The sequence below is a fragment of the Pelophylax lessonae genome, assembly GCF_965119305.1.
Source record: "Pelophylax lessonae genome assembly, chromosome: 5".
Taxonomy (NCBI): domain Eukaryota; kingdom Metazoa; phylum Chordata; class Amphibia; order Anura; family Ranidae; genus Pelophylax; species Pelophylax lessonae.
In genome coordinates, this window is record NC_138772.1 from 249,536,368 (window position 1) to 249,553,371 (window position 17,004).

General features: G+C 46.6%; 1 protein-coding gene across 1 annotated transcript in view; it reads right to left on the minus strand.

Annotated features, from left to right (window-relative positions):
• Nucleotides 1-17,004, minus strand: part of LOC309556663 (polypeptide N-acetylgalactosaminyltransferase 4-like) — a 662,237-nt gene that overhangs the window by 223,425 nt on the left and 421,808 nt on the right. Inside the window, exon 7 of the mRNA XM_082259119.1 lies at nucleotides 1,980-2,111. Within this exon, the coding sequence (XP_082115245.1) occupies nucleotides 1,980-2,111 (132 nt within the window). The remainder of the gene's footprint in view (nucleotides 1-1,979; nucleotides 2,112-17,004) is intronic.

Genomic DNA, 17,004 nt, shown 5'->3' on the forward strand with positions numbered 1-17,004 from the left:
TCGTTGTTCCAGGCCAATTCGGAGGCCAGAGTGCGAAATTGTATAGCATATTCGCCCACTGTAGAGTCTCCTTGGACGAGGTTTAGCAAGGCTGTTTCCGCGGACGAGGCACGAGCAGGTTCCTCGAAGACACTGCAGACTTCAGAAACGAAGGACTGGACAGAGTTAGTGGCAGGATCGTTGCGGTCCCAAAGCGGCGTGGCCCAGGCCAAGGCCTTCCCAGATAGTAAACTGACCACGAACGCCACCTTAGACCGTTCTGTGGGAAACTGGTCTGACAACATCTCTAGGTGCAGGGAACATTGGGACAAGAATCCCCGGCACATCTTAGAGTCCCCGTCAAACTTGTCCGGGAGAGATAAGCGGACTCTAGCGGTAGCAGCAGCAGCTCGGGGAGGAGAAGATGCAGAAGCTGGCTGTGACGGCAGAAGCTGTTGAATCATGGCGGTCAACTGCGTCAGTTGTTGTCCTTGTTGGGCAATCTGCTGGGACTGTTGGGCAACCACGGTAGTAAGGTCAGCGAGACTAGGCAGCGGCACATCAGCGGGATCCATGGCCGGATCTACTGTCAGGGTCCGGACTGGCGGCAGATGACGGCACTAGGGGTGGATCCTCTGTGTCAGAGAGGGATTGGCGTGGACCGTACTAGAGGACCGGTTCTAAGTTACTACCGGTTTTCACCAGAGCCCGCCGCAAGGCGGGATGGACTTGCTGCGGCGGTAGCAACCAGGTCGTGTCCCCCAGTAACGGCTCAACCTCAATGACAGCTGAGACAGGCGTTGTACAGTAGGACAAGGCAAAGGCAAGGTCAGACGTAGCAGAAGGTCAAGGCAGGCGGCAAAGGTTCGAAGTCAGAGGCAACGGCAGAAGGTCAGATACACAGGCAAGGCAAACACAAATCGCTTTCTCAGGGCACTAAGGCAACAAGATCCGGCAAGGACAGGAAGGGGAAGTGGGTTTATATAAGAAACAGGAAACAGGTCACAGGAAACAGGTCACAGGAAAGGGAGGTTTGGACCAGGCACCAATTACTGGTGCACAGGCCCCTTAAATTTCAAACAACCGGAGCGCGCGCGCCCTATGGTGCAGGGGCGCATGCGCCGGGAACCACGTGAGCGGGGAGCGGAGGAGGGAGCCGGAGCGGGCACAGGTGAGTGGATCTAGAACGAACGCTGCGAGCGCTCCAGTCCAGAAGCAGGGACCGGATTGCTCAGCGTTACAGAAGTGCTGATTCCACTGCCCTGCCTCCCCACCCCGTTCAATCAGAGAATACATTGCCCTCACTCAGAAAATGCAAAACATTCTCTGAATTTTGTCTGTGCTGCGCGACTGACCTCCTGTGCTCAAACTGTAGCAGGCCAGCTGCTCTGCATGGGAGTGTCTACTTCAGCGATTGCCAGATTTTGTGGGCATCGGCCAGGCATGGTATACATAGTTACATTGGTCCAAGCAGGACCAATGCAAATACTGTATGTATAAAATATATGATACCTAAAATGAATCTTTAAAGCGGTTCTTCAACCTTGAAATAGAAAATGAATTATTGAATCCCTGTTCAGGGATTCAGCGCAGTCCTCAATCGAGCTGGCTCTTTGGCAATCTTCAGGTCCAGGCACCGGCAAGTTTACTTTAGGAATCCGGCTGCCACTGCTTGCGGCTTCACAACCAGCTTTCCACTACACATGCGCGTGCTGCAGTTGTGAATAATCCTGCAGCTTTCTGGGACCTGTAACATAACACAGAGGGCTGCAGGGGAAGGATGCAGGGGCCGAAAACCAGGTACCTACTCCATCAAAAAAAATAAAAAATTAGGTGCCAAAACTTAAAGGGGAGGCAGACAAGTGGAACTTCGCCTTTTGGGTGAAGTTCCGCATTAGGTTATAACAGTGTCAAGCATTACAGGGGTTTACCAGATTTTCAAGCCAAATAATAAATTAATATATGTTGTACTTGAATTAAAACTATTCAAGGATGCTTACCGCCCCATGCCATCCAAGACGATCTTCAGGTACATGCAGTTCTGGAAAAACATTTCTCAAGTACCAATCAAAACTCTTGCACTGTAGTCTCTCTCTGAGTAGTTTACGCTCAGAAATATCTCCATATTTTTCCTGTAGTACAAAAATTGCAAAAAAAAATATTTTAGCTTTTACTGTACCAAACTGCAAGACAGCTCTCAAAAAATTAATTTTATCTTTATCCATTATGTTGTACAATGTAAAAATAGGTCAGTGTAACTGTGCTGCAGGCCTAAAAATAAACCCTTGTGAATCAGTTACATATGCAAGTTGTAGGGAAAGAGAAATCTGCTGAATTAAAGCGGAGTTCCACTCATTTATGTGTTTATTAAAAGTCAGCAGCTACAAAATGTGTAGCTGCTGACTTTTAATAAACACACACTCACCTGTCCCATGATCCGCCTGAAGCCTCGCTCCTCTCCCTCTCCTCTCTGCAGCATCTCTACTGTGGGCACCTGGCTGTGATACCTTGCAGCTTCACAGCTGGGTGCGCCCTGCGCATGCATGAGTCACGATGCGCGTTGTGAATGGCTGGGCAATATTCTAGGACTTGTGACGTGTCTCAGAAGATCGCAGGGAGGGAGGGGGAGAGGGAAACTTCCACTGGAGCCACCTTACCCTTGTTAGCCTGTGGGAGAAAGGTACTCTTACCCCATGTAAGACCTTTAATAATTTCATTAAGGGTAGCCCCCAAACAGGTGATCACCCTGAAAGGGTAGATCAGTCAAAGCCTTCTTAGAAGTCTGATCCGCAAACCAGCATTTTAGCCAAAGTATATGCTGGAGGACCACTGCCAACACTGACCGTCGCACCAATATTGGAGCCGCATTCAGCCAGGCATCGCAAACAAAATGCAGCCCCTGGATCAACTGGTCCGTCAGCTCCTGAAAGGCAGGGGAAAGTTGTACCCCCTCCAGGTCACGGAGTAGTAACTTAGCCCATTCAGTCAAAGTTTGTGACACAAGGGCAATAGTAAACACCGGTTTGAGCGCAGACCCTGCCAGGGAGTACATATTGCGAGCCACAGACTCCACCTTTCTATCCGCCGGATCCTTAAAGGATGGGGAATCCTCCACTGGGATCATGGTAGCTTTATTCAGTCTGGAGACTGGAGGGTTCCCCATAGGTGGCACAGTCCACTTTTTAACAATGGACTCTTCAAAGGGGTAGCGCCTAGCATTCCGCTTAGCTACCCCAGGGGGGGCGCTTTGGGCGGTCCCACTCTTTTTTGACCATGTTGTCAAAATACACAGGAAGGGGGAAACCCTTATTAATAGTAGTATCTCGGACGGATGAGGGTGTTAAGAATTGCCAACATCCCTTATAACTGAGTAAAAATAATGACGAAATCCTCCTCTTGGGTTGGGATTTTAAGGACAATAATTCATTGATTTAAACAGCAAGGTCTGGGACGGCCCTGTAGCCATACTTGAACAATGTCTTAAACGAATGAATCAAAATGACTTTAAACCTTTTTTTCACTATGTCATATGATTATCAAAAAATAGATTTCCTTGATGTTAGTATCTTAAAAGATCAGAAAAGATCAGGAGGGACGACTTACAGACTTTATAGAAAAGAAACTGCTGGGAACACAATCTTACATGCAAATAGTTTCCACCCTGAACCATTAAAAAGGTCGATACCTTATAGTCCGTTACTGAGGGCTAGGCGGAACCACTCTGGAAGATTTCCAAATAAAAGCAGATGATTTGACCAAGAGGCTTTTAGCCAGGGGATACACCAAATCATCTTTGAGAAAAACTTTTAATAAAGTTAAAAATATGGATAGAAAGAGTCTGCTCTTCAAGCTTGCTACTCAAAAGCAGGATGAGATGACCAGAATAATTATCCGGTACTCTAACGAACATCATAGGATCCAAAAGATCTTGGCTAAATACTGGTTTATCCTCACAGAAGATCCAAATCTTTCAAACTTAGTAACCAAAAAACCTTCAGTTGTATACAAAAGTGCGGGCTCTATTGGAGAAATGCTCGTTCAAAGCCAATACAAAGAGGAATCTAGAAAAGATCCTTGAAAAACATGCAGAACTTTTCCTTGCTGTGTATGTTCCTACTGTACCGTCAAACAAAAGAGAACCAAATATACTCTTTCCAATGGTAACATCTTTCAACTGAAACACTTTGCAAATTGCAAGACAAAAGGTGTAGTATACCTCATGGAATGTCAATGCGGTTCCTTCTATGTAGGGAAAACTAAAACAGGAATTGGGCCAACGTGTAGGCAAACACATGCAAAGCATGAGGATAGGTAATTTTATACTTACCTCTTGGAAAGCATATTGTCAAAAATCATGGATACACTATGCCTAAGATCAATTTTACAGTTTTGGACCGCATTTACATTCCACAGAGAGGCGGAGACTAGAACAAGGTCCTACTCCAGCGTGAAGCTCGCTGGATTAGGTGCCTTGATGCAACAACTCCCCCAGGCCTCAATGAAATGGAGAGCTTTATGTCTTTTTGGAAAGCTACAGCTCTGGTAAAATGGACTAGATTATGTCAACTGCACCAATTCTTTTGCTTACATAATTAGTTACTTTACACGTTATCTAGTAGATTCTAGGGCTGAAACAACTAATCGACGAAATCGATAATAATCGATAATTACAATCGTTGTCAACGATTGTCATTATCGATTAGTTGCTCCGTCGATTAGTTGTGCTGCTTTCCCCGACTGTCAGCGAGCTCCGTCTTCTCTGTGAAGCTGCAGCGTGCACACACTGTCTCTCTCTCTCACAGCACGGCTTCCGTGACCTCCCCCCTCCCTCCTCCTTTCCTCTCTGCCTTTCCTCTCCGCCCATTTCCTGACGTCAGTGAGGGAGTGAGTCATATCGAGGTCAGGGAGAAAAGAAACAGTCACTTTAGAAGAGGGGCCCGGGCATCTGCAGGAAAGGAGAGCCGGCTGTACTGCCTTGTGACTCCAGGCTGTGGAACCCCCTTTCTTTCTGTGTGTGTCAGGGACAGCTGCAGAGTCTCTCTCTGCCTTTGCTATGAAATCGTTACTGCTGACCAGGTCCTGAAACTCCCCCTCCCCTCCCCCTGTGATCGGCAGTGTTATCTATTGCAAAGAAGAAAGATCGAGGAGATAGGAAACTCTCTGCCTGCTCCACCTCCTCTCTGAGTCCTGAGCTCTGCTCTGCCAACCTCCACACCGTTCTCTATGTGCAGACACTGTAACCTGCAGTGGTTGTAGGGCCTGAATGGAGTAGTCATTCTGCTGGAAGGGTGTGAGTTGGAATGTAGCTGCAGAAAGCTGAGAGAGGGGGTAAATGTGCCAGCAGCAGGTAGACACTGGCCACCACTGCAGTGCTGGAGCTAGGGGCCAGTGAATACACCTCTCCCTACACCTGACAGACATTTCTATTTGGCACCCCTGAGGTCCAATTCACATCATAGTGGGAATGCATGTTCCTGCACTAATTTTTTTTAGCTTGTTTTTCCCACATAAGGCAGGCTATTTATTTAAATAGACAGCGCTACATTTGACAAATGCACCATAGAAGCTCTAGAACATTTTAAGGCATCCTACTTTTAAGTTTGCCACATTCTGCTAACTGTTTTTGGGGTGCCATTAACAATTAATGGCACCACAAGCACTATGCGAGTTTTGCAGTGCAGGGCCCTGTCAGGTAGGCTGTACGGGGCCCCGTGGTTTCTAACAGCAGCCCTGCCTGTACATACAAAGCAGCCTGCCAAAAAATAGAATAAAAGCTTATCCACATAAAAGAGTTAATATTCCTTATAAAGTGCAATATTATAATAGACAAATAAGTGATTAAAAACGTCCATATAGCACATATGGGGGTCTTTCTATGCTGCCTTTTTCATATCTATGGCTGACAGGGATGTTTTTATTCACTTATATTTCTATTATAATATTGCACCTTATAAGGAATATTAACTCTTATCTAGATAAGCGTTTATTATATTATTTACAGTATATAGGAGCTTAATTAAAAAAAAAAAAAAAAGTTTTGGTATAAGTGCCGGTTCACACTTGTGCGGTTTGCGAGGTCGCATGTAATATCGGAGCGCACTGCTCCTTCATTACATGCGATCTCATGTGCGGATGCGAGTTCAACCATACACTTTGTATGGCTGAATTCGCAGCGCATCCGCAGCAAACTCGCACATGAGGCTTTTTTTGAGCCGCCTCAGAATCGGATCGCACAGTGCTTGACACTTGTGCGATCCGATTCTGTGCGAACTTGCAGATCGCACTGCGATATGTGATCGCAACTGGGGGTGTCGTTAACATTTAATTTACACCCCCTGCGTATCACATATGGCAGTGTGAACTGCCAGATGTGCGGATGCGATGGCCTTAGGCTCGGTTCACATTTGTGCGATGCGGGAATGCTGCGAATATGCAGCGTGTTCCCGCATCTGCACATCTGGCAGTTCACACTTCTGGCAGTTCACACGCAGGGGGTGTCAATTAAAAGTTAACGACACCCCTAGTTGCAATTGCATATTGCAGTGCAATCTGCAAGTTCGCACAGAATCGGATCGCACTAGTGTGAACCACTGTGCGATCTGATTCTGAGGCGGCTCAAAAAAAAGCCTCATGTGCGAGTTTGCTGCGGATGCGCTGCGAATTACATTCTACGAGGAGGTGAGCTGTGAGCTAGATAGGGGGAGACCAGTGGATGTGGTGTACTTGGATTTCGCTAAGGCGTTTGATACAGTTCCCCACAAGCGCTTAATTTATAAAATAAGGTCTGCAGGTATCGATAGCAGGGTTTGCTCTTGGATACGGAACTGGCTAAAAAGGCGGGTCCAAAGGGTAGTAATAAACAGCGCATACTCAGACTGGTCTGAGGTGGTAAGCGGGGTCCCCCAAGGCTCAGTCCTGGGACCAACCTTGTTCAATTTATTCATAAACAACATTGAGGTCGGGATCAGTAGTTCGATATCAGTTTTTGCAGATGACACAAAATTGGGCAGGGCAATAACTTCACAACATGAAGCAGATATCCTGCAGAATGACCTGGACAAAATAACAGAGTGGGCAACGACATGGCAAATGAGGTTTAACGTGGAGAAGTGTAAGGTTTTGCACTTGGGGACTAAAAACATAAAATCACAATACACGTTAGGAGGGGAGCCCTTGGGGGAATCAAAAATGGAGAAGGATCTGGGAGTATTGGTTGATGATAGATTAGGAAACAGCATGCAATGTCAAGCGGCAGCTTCCAAAGCCAACAGAATATTAGCATGCATAAAGAAAGGGATGCATTCCAGAGATAAGACTATAATCCTTCCACTTTATAAAACTCTGGTCCGACCGCATCTGGAGTATTCCGTCCAGTTCTGGTCGCCAGTCCTCAGGAGGGATGTGTTGGAGCTGGAGAGAGTCCAGAGAAGGGCAACTAAACTAATTAGGGGATTGGAGGACCTTGACTATGAAGAGCGTCTACAATCGCTCGATTTATTCTCCCTGGAGAAGAGACGTCTGAGGGGGGACATGATAGCAATTTATAAATATCTTAATGGGGATCCCAGCTTAGAAAAAAAGCTGTTCATTCGAAGGGATTGCATGAGGACTCGAGGGCATACAATGCGATTAGAGGAGAAGCGTTTTAACCTCAGGCAACGCGGGGGGTTCTTTACTGTTAGGGCAACAAGATTGTGGAATTCTCTACCACAAGAGGTGGTTTCGGCGGGTAGTATGGTGGCTTTCAAAAGACTCTTAGACTTACATCTCAAGGATCAGAACATTCAGGGGTATGGGAGATGATTACAGCCACACATGCCTACACAGGTTGAACTGGATGGACTATTGTCTTTATTCAACCTCACCTACTATGTAACTATGTAACTATGAATTCAGCCAAACAAAGTGTATGGCTGAACTCGCATGTAATTTAGGAGCAGTGCGCTCCGAATTACATGCGATCTCGCAAACCGCACAAGTGTGAACCGGCACTAACACTCTGTTTGTTCATTATTATTTTAAATATATGAAAAAAAGGCATATTGAGTTTTTTTATGATTTTATCCGATTAATCGATTAATCGAAAAAATAATAGGCAACTAATCGATTATTAAAATAATCGTTAGTTGCAGCCCTAGTAGATTCCTCTAGGAAAACTGTGTATTCTTTAGTGAAAACTTCTCTGAATATTCCTCTACTTGCATCTTTATTCAGAGGTTCTGCTTATTTGGATCCATAGGAAATATCATTACTTCAGCCCCTTGAAGTGCATCCTTCCCTCCTCTTTCCCCCTCATTTGTTTTTTTTTTCTTTTTTTTCCCTCTATTATGGGAAATGTAAAAATACCTATTGGGTTTGAACAAATAATGTAATCATTATATTGTTCAATAACTTTTTGGACTTTTTATTAATAAATATATTGCACATCCTTGTGTGATTTTTGCCTCGTTTTGGATATTGTAATCTGTAGAGGTGCCCGGTTTGTCTTCTCCGATCCAATTTAGGATTTAGTCATCCCTGTTTTTTCCTTGGCACAAAATAGGCCATTTGGGGCCTTACATGTACTTGGACTGCTGGTTGAGAATTTGCCCGACAGTCTGGGTATATCTGTGTCGGCGGCTATTGGTCCTCCCATTAAAGAACACTCTGTGACCCCTGGATGTGTTGACACATTTCTAAGGAGATGACGCAGAAGCATCATCTCCTTGAGTTGCGGCAGCATCTGGTTTTCATCTAATTGTGTGTTGACGCCGAGGGGGCTGGGGTGACGACGATTCGTCATCTCTGCTGGCCATGATGCATGGCGTAATACGTCGCGCATGTGCCATACGTGGAGAACGCCGAGGATCGTGATCGGCCCCATTCCTTTCCTGCATGTTGGAGGATTGGAAAGTATGGATATACAGGTGAAAAAGCATCATCTCCTGTTGCAGTGATCCATTTTGCAGTGACCGATTTGGGAACCGCTTTTACCTTTTTAATTACAGCAACTTACATGTGCTTAGTGAGTATGACTTATGTTATTACGGGGGATGGACTCACCAATGTGAACCTCCTGTTCCTTATTATTTATTATATGTAATTTTTTCTCTCCCCTAAGAGCACCATTATTCTTTGGAATACCAAAAATTTCTTCCAGCGACCCTACAGGGAGTATGGGTTGGCTATATGGAGGGGGCACTGGGGCACCTCTGCAGAAACCTGGAAAAATATGGAAATAGTCGTCAGTAGATGCTGTTATCATTATCTCTGTCATCTGTGTAATTTTGTTTTTCTCTTCTTTTTTGTAACTTACACAAATGCAAATGAAAAAGCTATTGTTTGTTGATTCTGAAAATTCTTTCTAATATATTGCAGAAGTTGGGATTTTGTCCCTGAGGAAGAATATTGTGTGCTAAATAAAATCTGAAACGCGCTGGTACTCCCTCCTTCTGCGGATCATCTGGTCCAATTTTCCATTACCCCTTTTCCACGTTTAACCAGTTGCCGACCAGCTCCTGTATATTTACTGCGGCAGGCTGGCTCGCACAGGCAAAACAACGTAGATCTACGTCGCTCGCCTGGGAGGAGCTAGGGCCCCCCCCCATCGTCAGCAGGGAAGCCGATGTGGGTGTCAGGCGGCTCCGATTGCCACCTGACACCCACGATCGCTCCCCGCAGAGAGTTGTAAACACAGCTGACCGTCCATCTCCCTGGGATGATCACAGAGCTCATGTGATCCTGCTGTATAGGATCACATGTCTCTGTGGTCATCTCAGAAGTCCCCCACGGTTAGAATCACTGACACAATAGTGTCAACAATGTCGGTTAGGGGTCAGATCTGTCCGCTGCATTGTCGCAGTCCCGCAACAAAATGCAGATCGCCGCCATTACTAGTAAAAATAAAATAACATTAACAATGACATAAATCTTTCCCGTAGTCAGTAGACGTGATAACTTTTGCGCAAACCAATCAAAATACGCTTATTGCGATTTTTTTTTTACCAAAATATGTAGCAGAAACAAAATTGGCCTAAAATGTTAAAGAATTTTGATTTTTAAATTTTTTTTTGGAGAATTTCATATAGCAGAATGTGAAAAATATAGTTTTTTTTCCAAATTGTCGCTCTTTTTTTGTTTATAGCGCAAAAAAAAAAAAAAAAAAAAATCGCACAAGTGATCAAATACCACCAAAAGAAAGCTCTATTTGTGGGAAAAAAAGGACGTCAATTTTATTTGGTTATTATATATATTTTTTTGGGTAATGCGTCGCACGACCGCACAATTGTCCGTTAAATTAACGCAGTGCCGAATCGCAAAATAGGGCCTGCTCATTAATCCTTCCGGTCTTAAAGTGGTTAATCTTGGTTGGGGTAAAATCAACATAACTACCTCAGTACCTACAATTGATTTTAGGTTATCATTTATCAATTCATGGCGTATGTATGTGTTTTTTTAACAATGAACTAATAACTGAATATTTTTATATAAATCATGCTGTTTAAATCAAATAATTATTCCCCTTAAAACCCCAACCCAAGAGGAGGTTTTCTTCATTATTTTTATATGGGGAAAACCTTAACCGCTCTGGATGGCTTGTGAGTGCCAAAAGTAACCTGCACCTCAGTCGCAGCTGCGTCCTCCATTTTCAGGGTCTCACGCACAGATACAACCAGTGCTTCAAGCAGCACCTTTTCTTGCGCAGAGGCAGAGGGGAGGTGTCAACCTCACTATCAGAAGAGACAGCGCGAGGCAGTAGACCCAGCAGGGAGACCCACGTCTGCAGTGGCTGAATCAGATTCAGAATCTAACACATCAGATGAGGCAGTAGGAGGGGGGCATTTTTTGGCACCCTGTCCTTTACAGGCCACCTACACCTGGGTCACAAAGGATTCAAAGACCGCCGACAGTACATCTATGGATAGCTGGGATCCGGAGGGCCCTGCAGCCTCCTTGAGGGGGTCAGATGGAGAAAAATGTTCCGCAGGGTCCATGTTGCACCAGGGGAACCCCGCAGCAAAAAATAGAAAACGTCCCAACGCGTTACAGCACTCCCAAGAGGTCAGGTAGACCACACAGAGGCCCCCAGCAGAGAGAGAGAGACCCCGCCCAGACTGTACAATGAAGGGCCAGAGCGTCTGCACAGCACGTGTCTGCAGCGATCTCGATCCTAATAGAAAAATCTGGGTGACAGCACTAGGGTATAGGGAGGGGCTCCACCACCACAAAAAATGCCTCTAGGGACTCCAAGAACATGGCCGCCATTGATTTACAATGTGATACACTGCAAAATGGCTGTGCCGGGTGTACCAAGATGGCCGATCTCCTCAGCACATGTAGGCTACAAGAAAATGGCGGCCCTCAAGGGGACCCCCAGCCTCCTGGACGGGATCGACAGGAAGGGGGCCCTGGGAGAAACAGGTGAATCCCCCCCCCGCACACCCTGCACCCGGTCCCAGCCCCCAGGAGTAGCTCCAATCGCCCCACAGCCCCAATAGTGAATGTGGGATCTGCGCGCGATCGCTGGCCAGCTTGGATGAGCACTGGATCTATATATCCAGCATGTCGCCCAGATCCGGCATAGTTGCTTGTAGATCTCACAAGAAAGAAATCTGTTGAAAAAACCTAACTAGCTAGTAAAGAACCTTTGCCAGGGACAGAGATCCCAGCAAGGAACTAGTCTGTCAATGAACGATAGAGAAATACAATTTGAATATGACGATGCTCCCTTTGAAGCCACCACCTTCCCAGAGCTTCGGAAGTGCCTTTGAGACGCAGGTCTGGTTTTTCCGGAGGAACTGGGGTAGAAAATCAAGCTACCTTCAAGCAGCCCTCGTCTGACCCTGGCCAGGATCCTCTGTATACCAGATCTCAACAAACACAAGCCTTTCAACATCTCCACTCACAGACCTTTTAGTCACAAGCAGCTGGTTGACCAATGATGTCACGGCCGACTTCTATCCTGGTGACCTCTAGTCATCCTTCTCGCTTGCCCCTGCCTGACCCGGGAAGAGATCTAACGACTGCTGCTTGGGTTTGAATTTGCTTTGTGAACCCCCCCCCCCCACATGTGAGAGTAATTTTTTTTTCTCTAACTGGGCTGGTTGCAACGGGACTCATGGGCTGCACTTTTTTAGCTCGAACAGTGAATATTACTTCTGCTGCCTAGATGACACATTATACGGTCCTTGTACTCTGCTGACTGTATTTAATATATATATATATATATATATATATATATATATATATATATATATATATATATATATATATATATATATATATATATATCAGCCCTCAAAATTTCCACTCGCCTGCTCGCATTTGGCGAGTGGAATTTATTTGAAGACGAGTGTTTCTGCTTGCCTCAGATGGTTGCTGATCTGCTCGGCTTGGCTAGGGTGGGGGGCGGGTCTGCTGGGCTTTAGACAAGTCGCAGGAGCCGCCTCCCTAGTCATCTCTATGAAGGGCTGTGAGCCGCGCTGCATGCTGGGAAATGTAGTTTCCAGCACAGCCCCATGGATTCTCTTCTCACTGACATTCCGTACTTGAGGCGGCAGAAAAGATGCGTGTCCCAGGGCAGCGAGGAGAAGGAAGAAGAGTCTTCAAGGTAACAGCCTACTGGGTAGAAGTTTGTGCAGGGACAAGGGAGTAAGGGTCGGGGAGGGGGGGAAGTAAACAGAGGAGTCTGGGTCTGGCCATGACTGCACACAGAGGAGGGGGAGGGAACAGGGGGGAGGAGCATCCATCTCCACAGTACCTGCACCATCTCTGCAGTCTCTGACTGTCTTCTGTGCCATCTCTCCAGTCTCTGTCTCCTGTGCCATCTCTCCAATCTCTGACTGTCTCCTGTACCATGTCTGCTGTCTCTCTTACTGTCTCCTGTACCATGTCTGCTGTCTCTCTGGCTGTCTCCTGTACCATGTCTGCTGTCTCTCTGACTGTCTTCTGTACCATGTCTGCAGTCTCTCTGACTATCTCCTGTACCATGTCTGCAGTCTCTCTGACTGTCTCCTGTACCATGTTTGCAGTCTCTCTGGCTGACTCCTGTACCATGTCTGCATGTCTGCAGTCTCTCTGGCTGACTCCTGTACCATGTCTGCTGTCTCTCTGACTGTCTCCTGTACCTTGTCTGCTGTCTCTTTGACTGTCTCCTGTACCATGTCTGCTGTCTCTGGCTGTCTCCTGTACCATGTCTGCTGTCTCTCTGGCTGTCTCCTGTACCATGTCTGCTGTCTCTCTGGCTGTCTCCTGTACCATGTCTGCAGTCTCTCTGGCTGTCTCCTGTACCATGCCTGCAGTCTCTGACTGTCTCCTGTACCATGTCTGCTGTCTCTAACTGTCTCCTGTACCATGTCTGCAGTCTCTGTCTCCTGTACCATGTCTGCAGTCTCTCTGACTGTCTCCTGTACCATGTCTGCAGTCTCTGTCTCCTGTGCCATGTCTGCAGTCTCTCTGGCTGTCTCCTGTCCCATGTCTGCAGTCTCTCTGGCTGTCTCCTGTACTATGTATAATCTAAATAAAATATGATAATTTATGAGGGTGTGTTTAGGGGCGGAATTAGGGTCAGGCCAGGGAAAGGGCAACTGGTGGCAAGTAACTCTTAAGACCTGGCTAGTAGCCCAGGATTTGAAATTTTGAGCCCTATATATATATATATATATATATATATATATATATATATATATATATATATATATATATATTAGCTTCTCTACTCTATACACTATGGTCCCTCCACATGGGTTCATAGCAAGGGTAGACCGATATGTTTTTTTCAGGGCCGATACAGATATTTTGGTCACAACGTATCAGTATTGGCCGATATTTTGTACATTTAAAGTTTTGAAAAATAAAGAAAATTTTTGACACAAATCTGGTACTGAACATGTTAATTTTTGTTTAATACTTAATGGCTGGCTTGCTGACACCCTGTGGTGGGTGGCTGGACGGACCCCTGTGGCGGGTGGCTGCCTGTCTGGCACCCTGTGGTTTGTGGCTGGCTTGCTGCCACCCTGTGCTGGGTGGCTGGCTGTCTGGCACCCTATGCTGGGTGGCTGGCTGGCACCCTGTGGTAGGTGGGTGGCTGGCACAGGGCCTGTGGGTGGCTGGCAGGTACAGTGCCTGTGGCTGGCTGGTACAGGGCCTGTGGGTGGCTGGCTGTCTGGCACCCTGTGGTGGGTGGCTGGCTGTCTGGCACCCTGTGGTGGGTGGGTGGGTGGCTGGCACAGGGGCTGTGGGTGGCTGGCTGGTACAGGGCCTGTGGGAGGCCGGCTGGTACGTTGCCTGTGGCTGGCAGGTGCAGGGCCTGTGGGTGGCTGGCTTGCTGGTACAGTGCCTGGCTGGTACAGGGCCTGTGGATGTGGGTGGCTGGCTGGCACCGGACTGCTGTGGGTGAGTGTATGGCTGTGTTACACTACCGCGAGACTAGTCTCGACTCCAGTCGAGGCTGTCTAAGACGAGGGAGGCGGCCTAAGAAGGCAGAATGACATCACAAAAATATTGGCAATATTGGCCATTTCCATGGCCGATACCGATATATCGGGGAAAGTGCATAACGGCCCCCGATATATCAGCCTTGCAGATAATCGGTCTGTCCCTAATTCATAGGACTGTTGCAGCAGCCTATTTAGGCTAGAACTGGTATTTAACCCATGGGACTTTTCTCAGGTCTAGCCCTCTGGTTATGTAATGACTGTATTGTTTTATTTTATTTGACTTATTTTAGCTAGATTGTAATCTTTAGCCTTCACCCAGGTGGTGTCCCAACCTTGGGAATAATGCTAGCACCAATGTGCTTTGGATGGGGCGGAGCCAACACGGTATTTTGGGCGCTTCTGCCCCCCCCATCCCCAAAATGTATACAGTGTTTCGTTGATGCAATGTATTGACAATTACTTTCTGTTACAATGTAGCGTTGTTACCTGTACCAGTGCCACAACTAATGTTCTCATCCTCTCTACCGGATGATCAAGGCACTATTATCCTTGCTTCCCCCCCCTTTTTTTTGTTGGGTTCTAATGTCAGCATCTGTTTGGGGTTCCCCTTCACACCAGTTGACCCATGAACCCCTTATCTCATCTGCTTGGTGGTCAAGGAGTTTTGTACCACCTTGGTCTCTGGATACCGATGTTTTTTTTTTTGTTACGTTGGACAAAGTAATTGCGGTGGGGCCCTTTTTGGAGCTCGCTGTCTTTTGTCTTTTTTTTATTCTCCTCTTCACTTTGTCTCTTTTCCTCTTTCCCTTTACTAGTTTCTTTTCCCAGGGTTTTTTTTTTTTCACGAGATGGTCTTTTGAGTCTGTGCACAGCTATATTATACGGATTAATGTCTCTTAACTGGCTCTCCCTGAACATTCAGGGTCTTAAATCTCCTCAGAAGAGGTCTAAACTCTTCCGGTTTCTCCACTCTCGGAAAATAGATATTGCATGTTTGCAAGAAACGTATTTTGCTTCCTCGTTGGTACTGCGCTATTTATTATTATCCGCAAATCTACCATACCTCGGCCTCAGATAAAAGGCGAGGAGTCATGGTGGCGTACCACAAACGGGTCCCCTTCATGTGTCACAGGACTGTTGCGGATCCACAGGGGCGCTACCTTCTGCTGCTTGGTACTTTAATAGACGCAGAGGTAATGATTTTTACTTACTATGCACCTAATGAGGGACAGCTCCCTTTCCTGTCCCATTTGTTTGGTGTGATCCATTCTTATCTGAAGGGCACACTGCTTATGTGTGGGGATTCCAGTCTGGTCCTCAGTCCTAGACTTGTTGGGACCCCGGGTCCATCTCAGTCAGATAACTTCTCCAAAGCTTACGGTGCCCTTCTGGATAGATATGGTCTAGCAGACATCTGGAGGGAACTCCACCCAATTGCTAGAGACTATACTTTCTATTCTCATCCACGCACTAGATACTCTTGCATCAACCTAGGGAACTTAACAAGTGGCTAAGGAATTGGTGTAGGAAGGAGGGGTTTGGGTTCCTGGAGAACTGGGCTGACTTCTCAGTCGGCTACTGGCTCTTTAGTAAGGATGGGCTGCACCTTAATGGGGACGGTACAGCTCTTTTGGGGAGAAAGATGGCCACCAAGTTGGAGGGGCTTTTAAACTAGGAGACGGGGGGGGTGCTCAGATGTAGAGTCAGTGAGGAGGGAGCAAAGGACAGAAGGCAGTAGTAGAGTCAGCAGCGACAGTAGTTCCATAACGTCAATTGGGGGGTCTGTGCGGGAAAACAGACCAAACAGGAACAAACAATCACCATTCACGATCAACTTCCACAAAACTAAGAGGGGTATATGCTAATGCCAGGAGCCTAGCTAATAAAATGGATGAGTTGGAGATGTTAGTACATGAGGAGGACATAGACCTTGTGGGAATAACGGAAACTTGGTTCGACCCCTCACATGACTGGCTTGCCAATATCCAAGGGTATTCAGTGTACCGGAATGACAGGGTAGGAAAAAGAGGGGGAGGGGTATGTCCCCATGTCAAGGATAATGTAAGGGTGATCGAGAGGAATGATATTATGGAAGGGATGAGTATGGAGTTAGAATCCGTGTGGGTAGAACTCCATAGGGAAGAAGAAAAGGGAAAAGCAATTGTGGGGGTTTGCTATAGGCCACCCAACCAAAGGGAGGATGTAGAGCTGGAATTTATATCACTGTTGGGTAAAGTGGCAAAACTGGGATCAGTCATCATATTGGGGGACTTCAATTATCCCGACATTGACTGGGAAGAGGGGACTACACACTCACAGAAGGCCCGTCTATTCATGGAAACCTTACAGGACAACTACATGTCACAGTTTCCCAGTGTACCTGGGTTTTGCCAAGGCGTTTGATACAGTTTCCCACAAGCGCCTAATTATAAAATAAGGTCTGCAGGTATCAACCGCAGGGTTTGCTCTTGGATACGGAATTGGCTAAAAGGGCGTGTCCAAAGGGTGGTAATAAACAGCGCATACTCAGACTGGTCTGAGGTGGTAAGCGGGGTCCCCCAAGGCTCAGTCCTGGGACCAACCTTGTTCAATTTATTCATAAACAGCA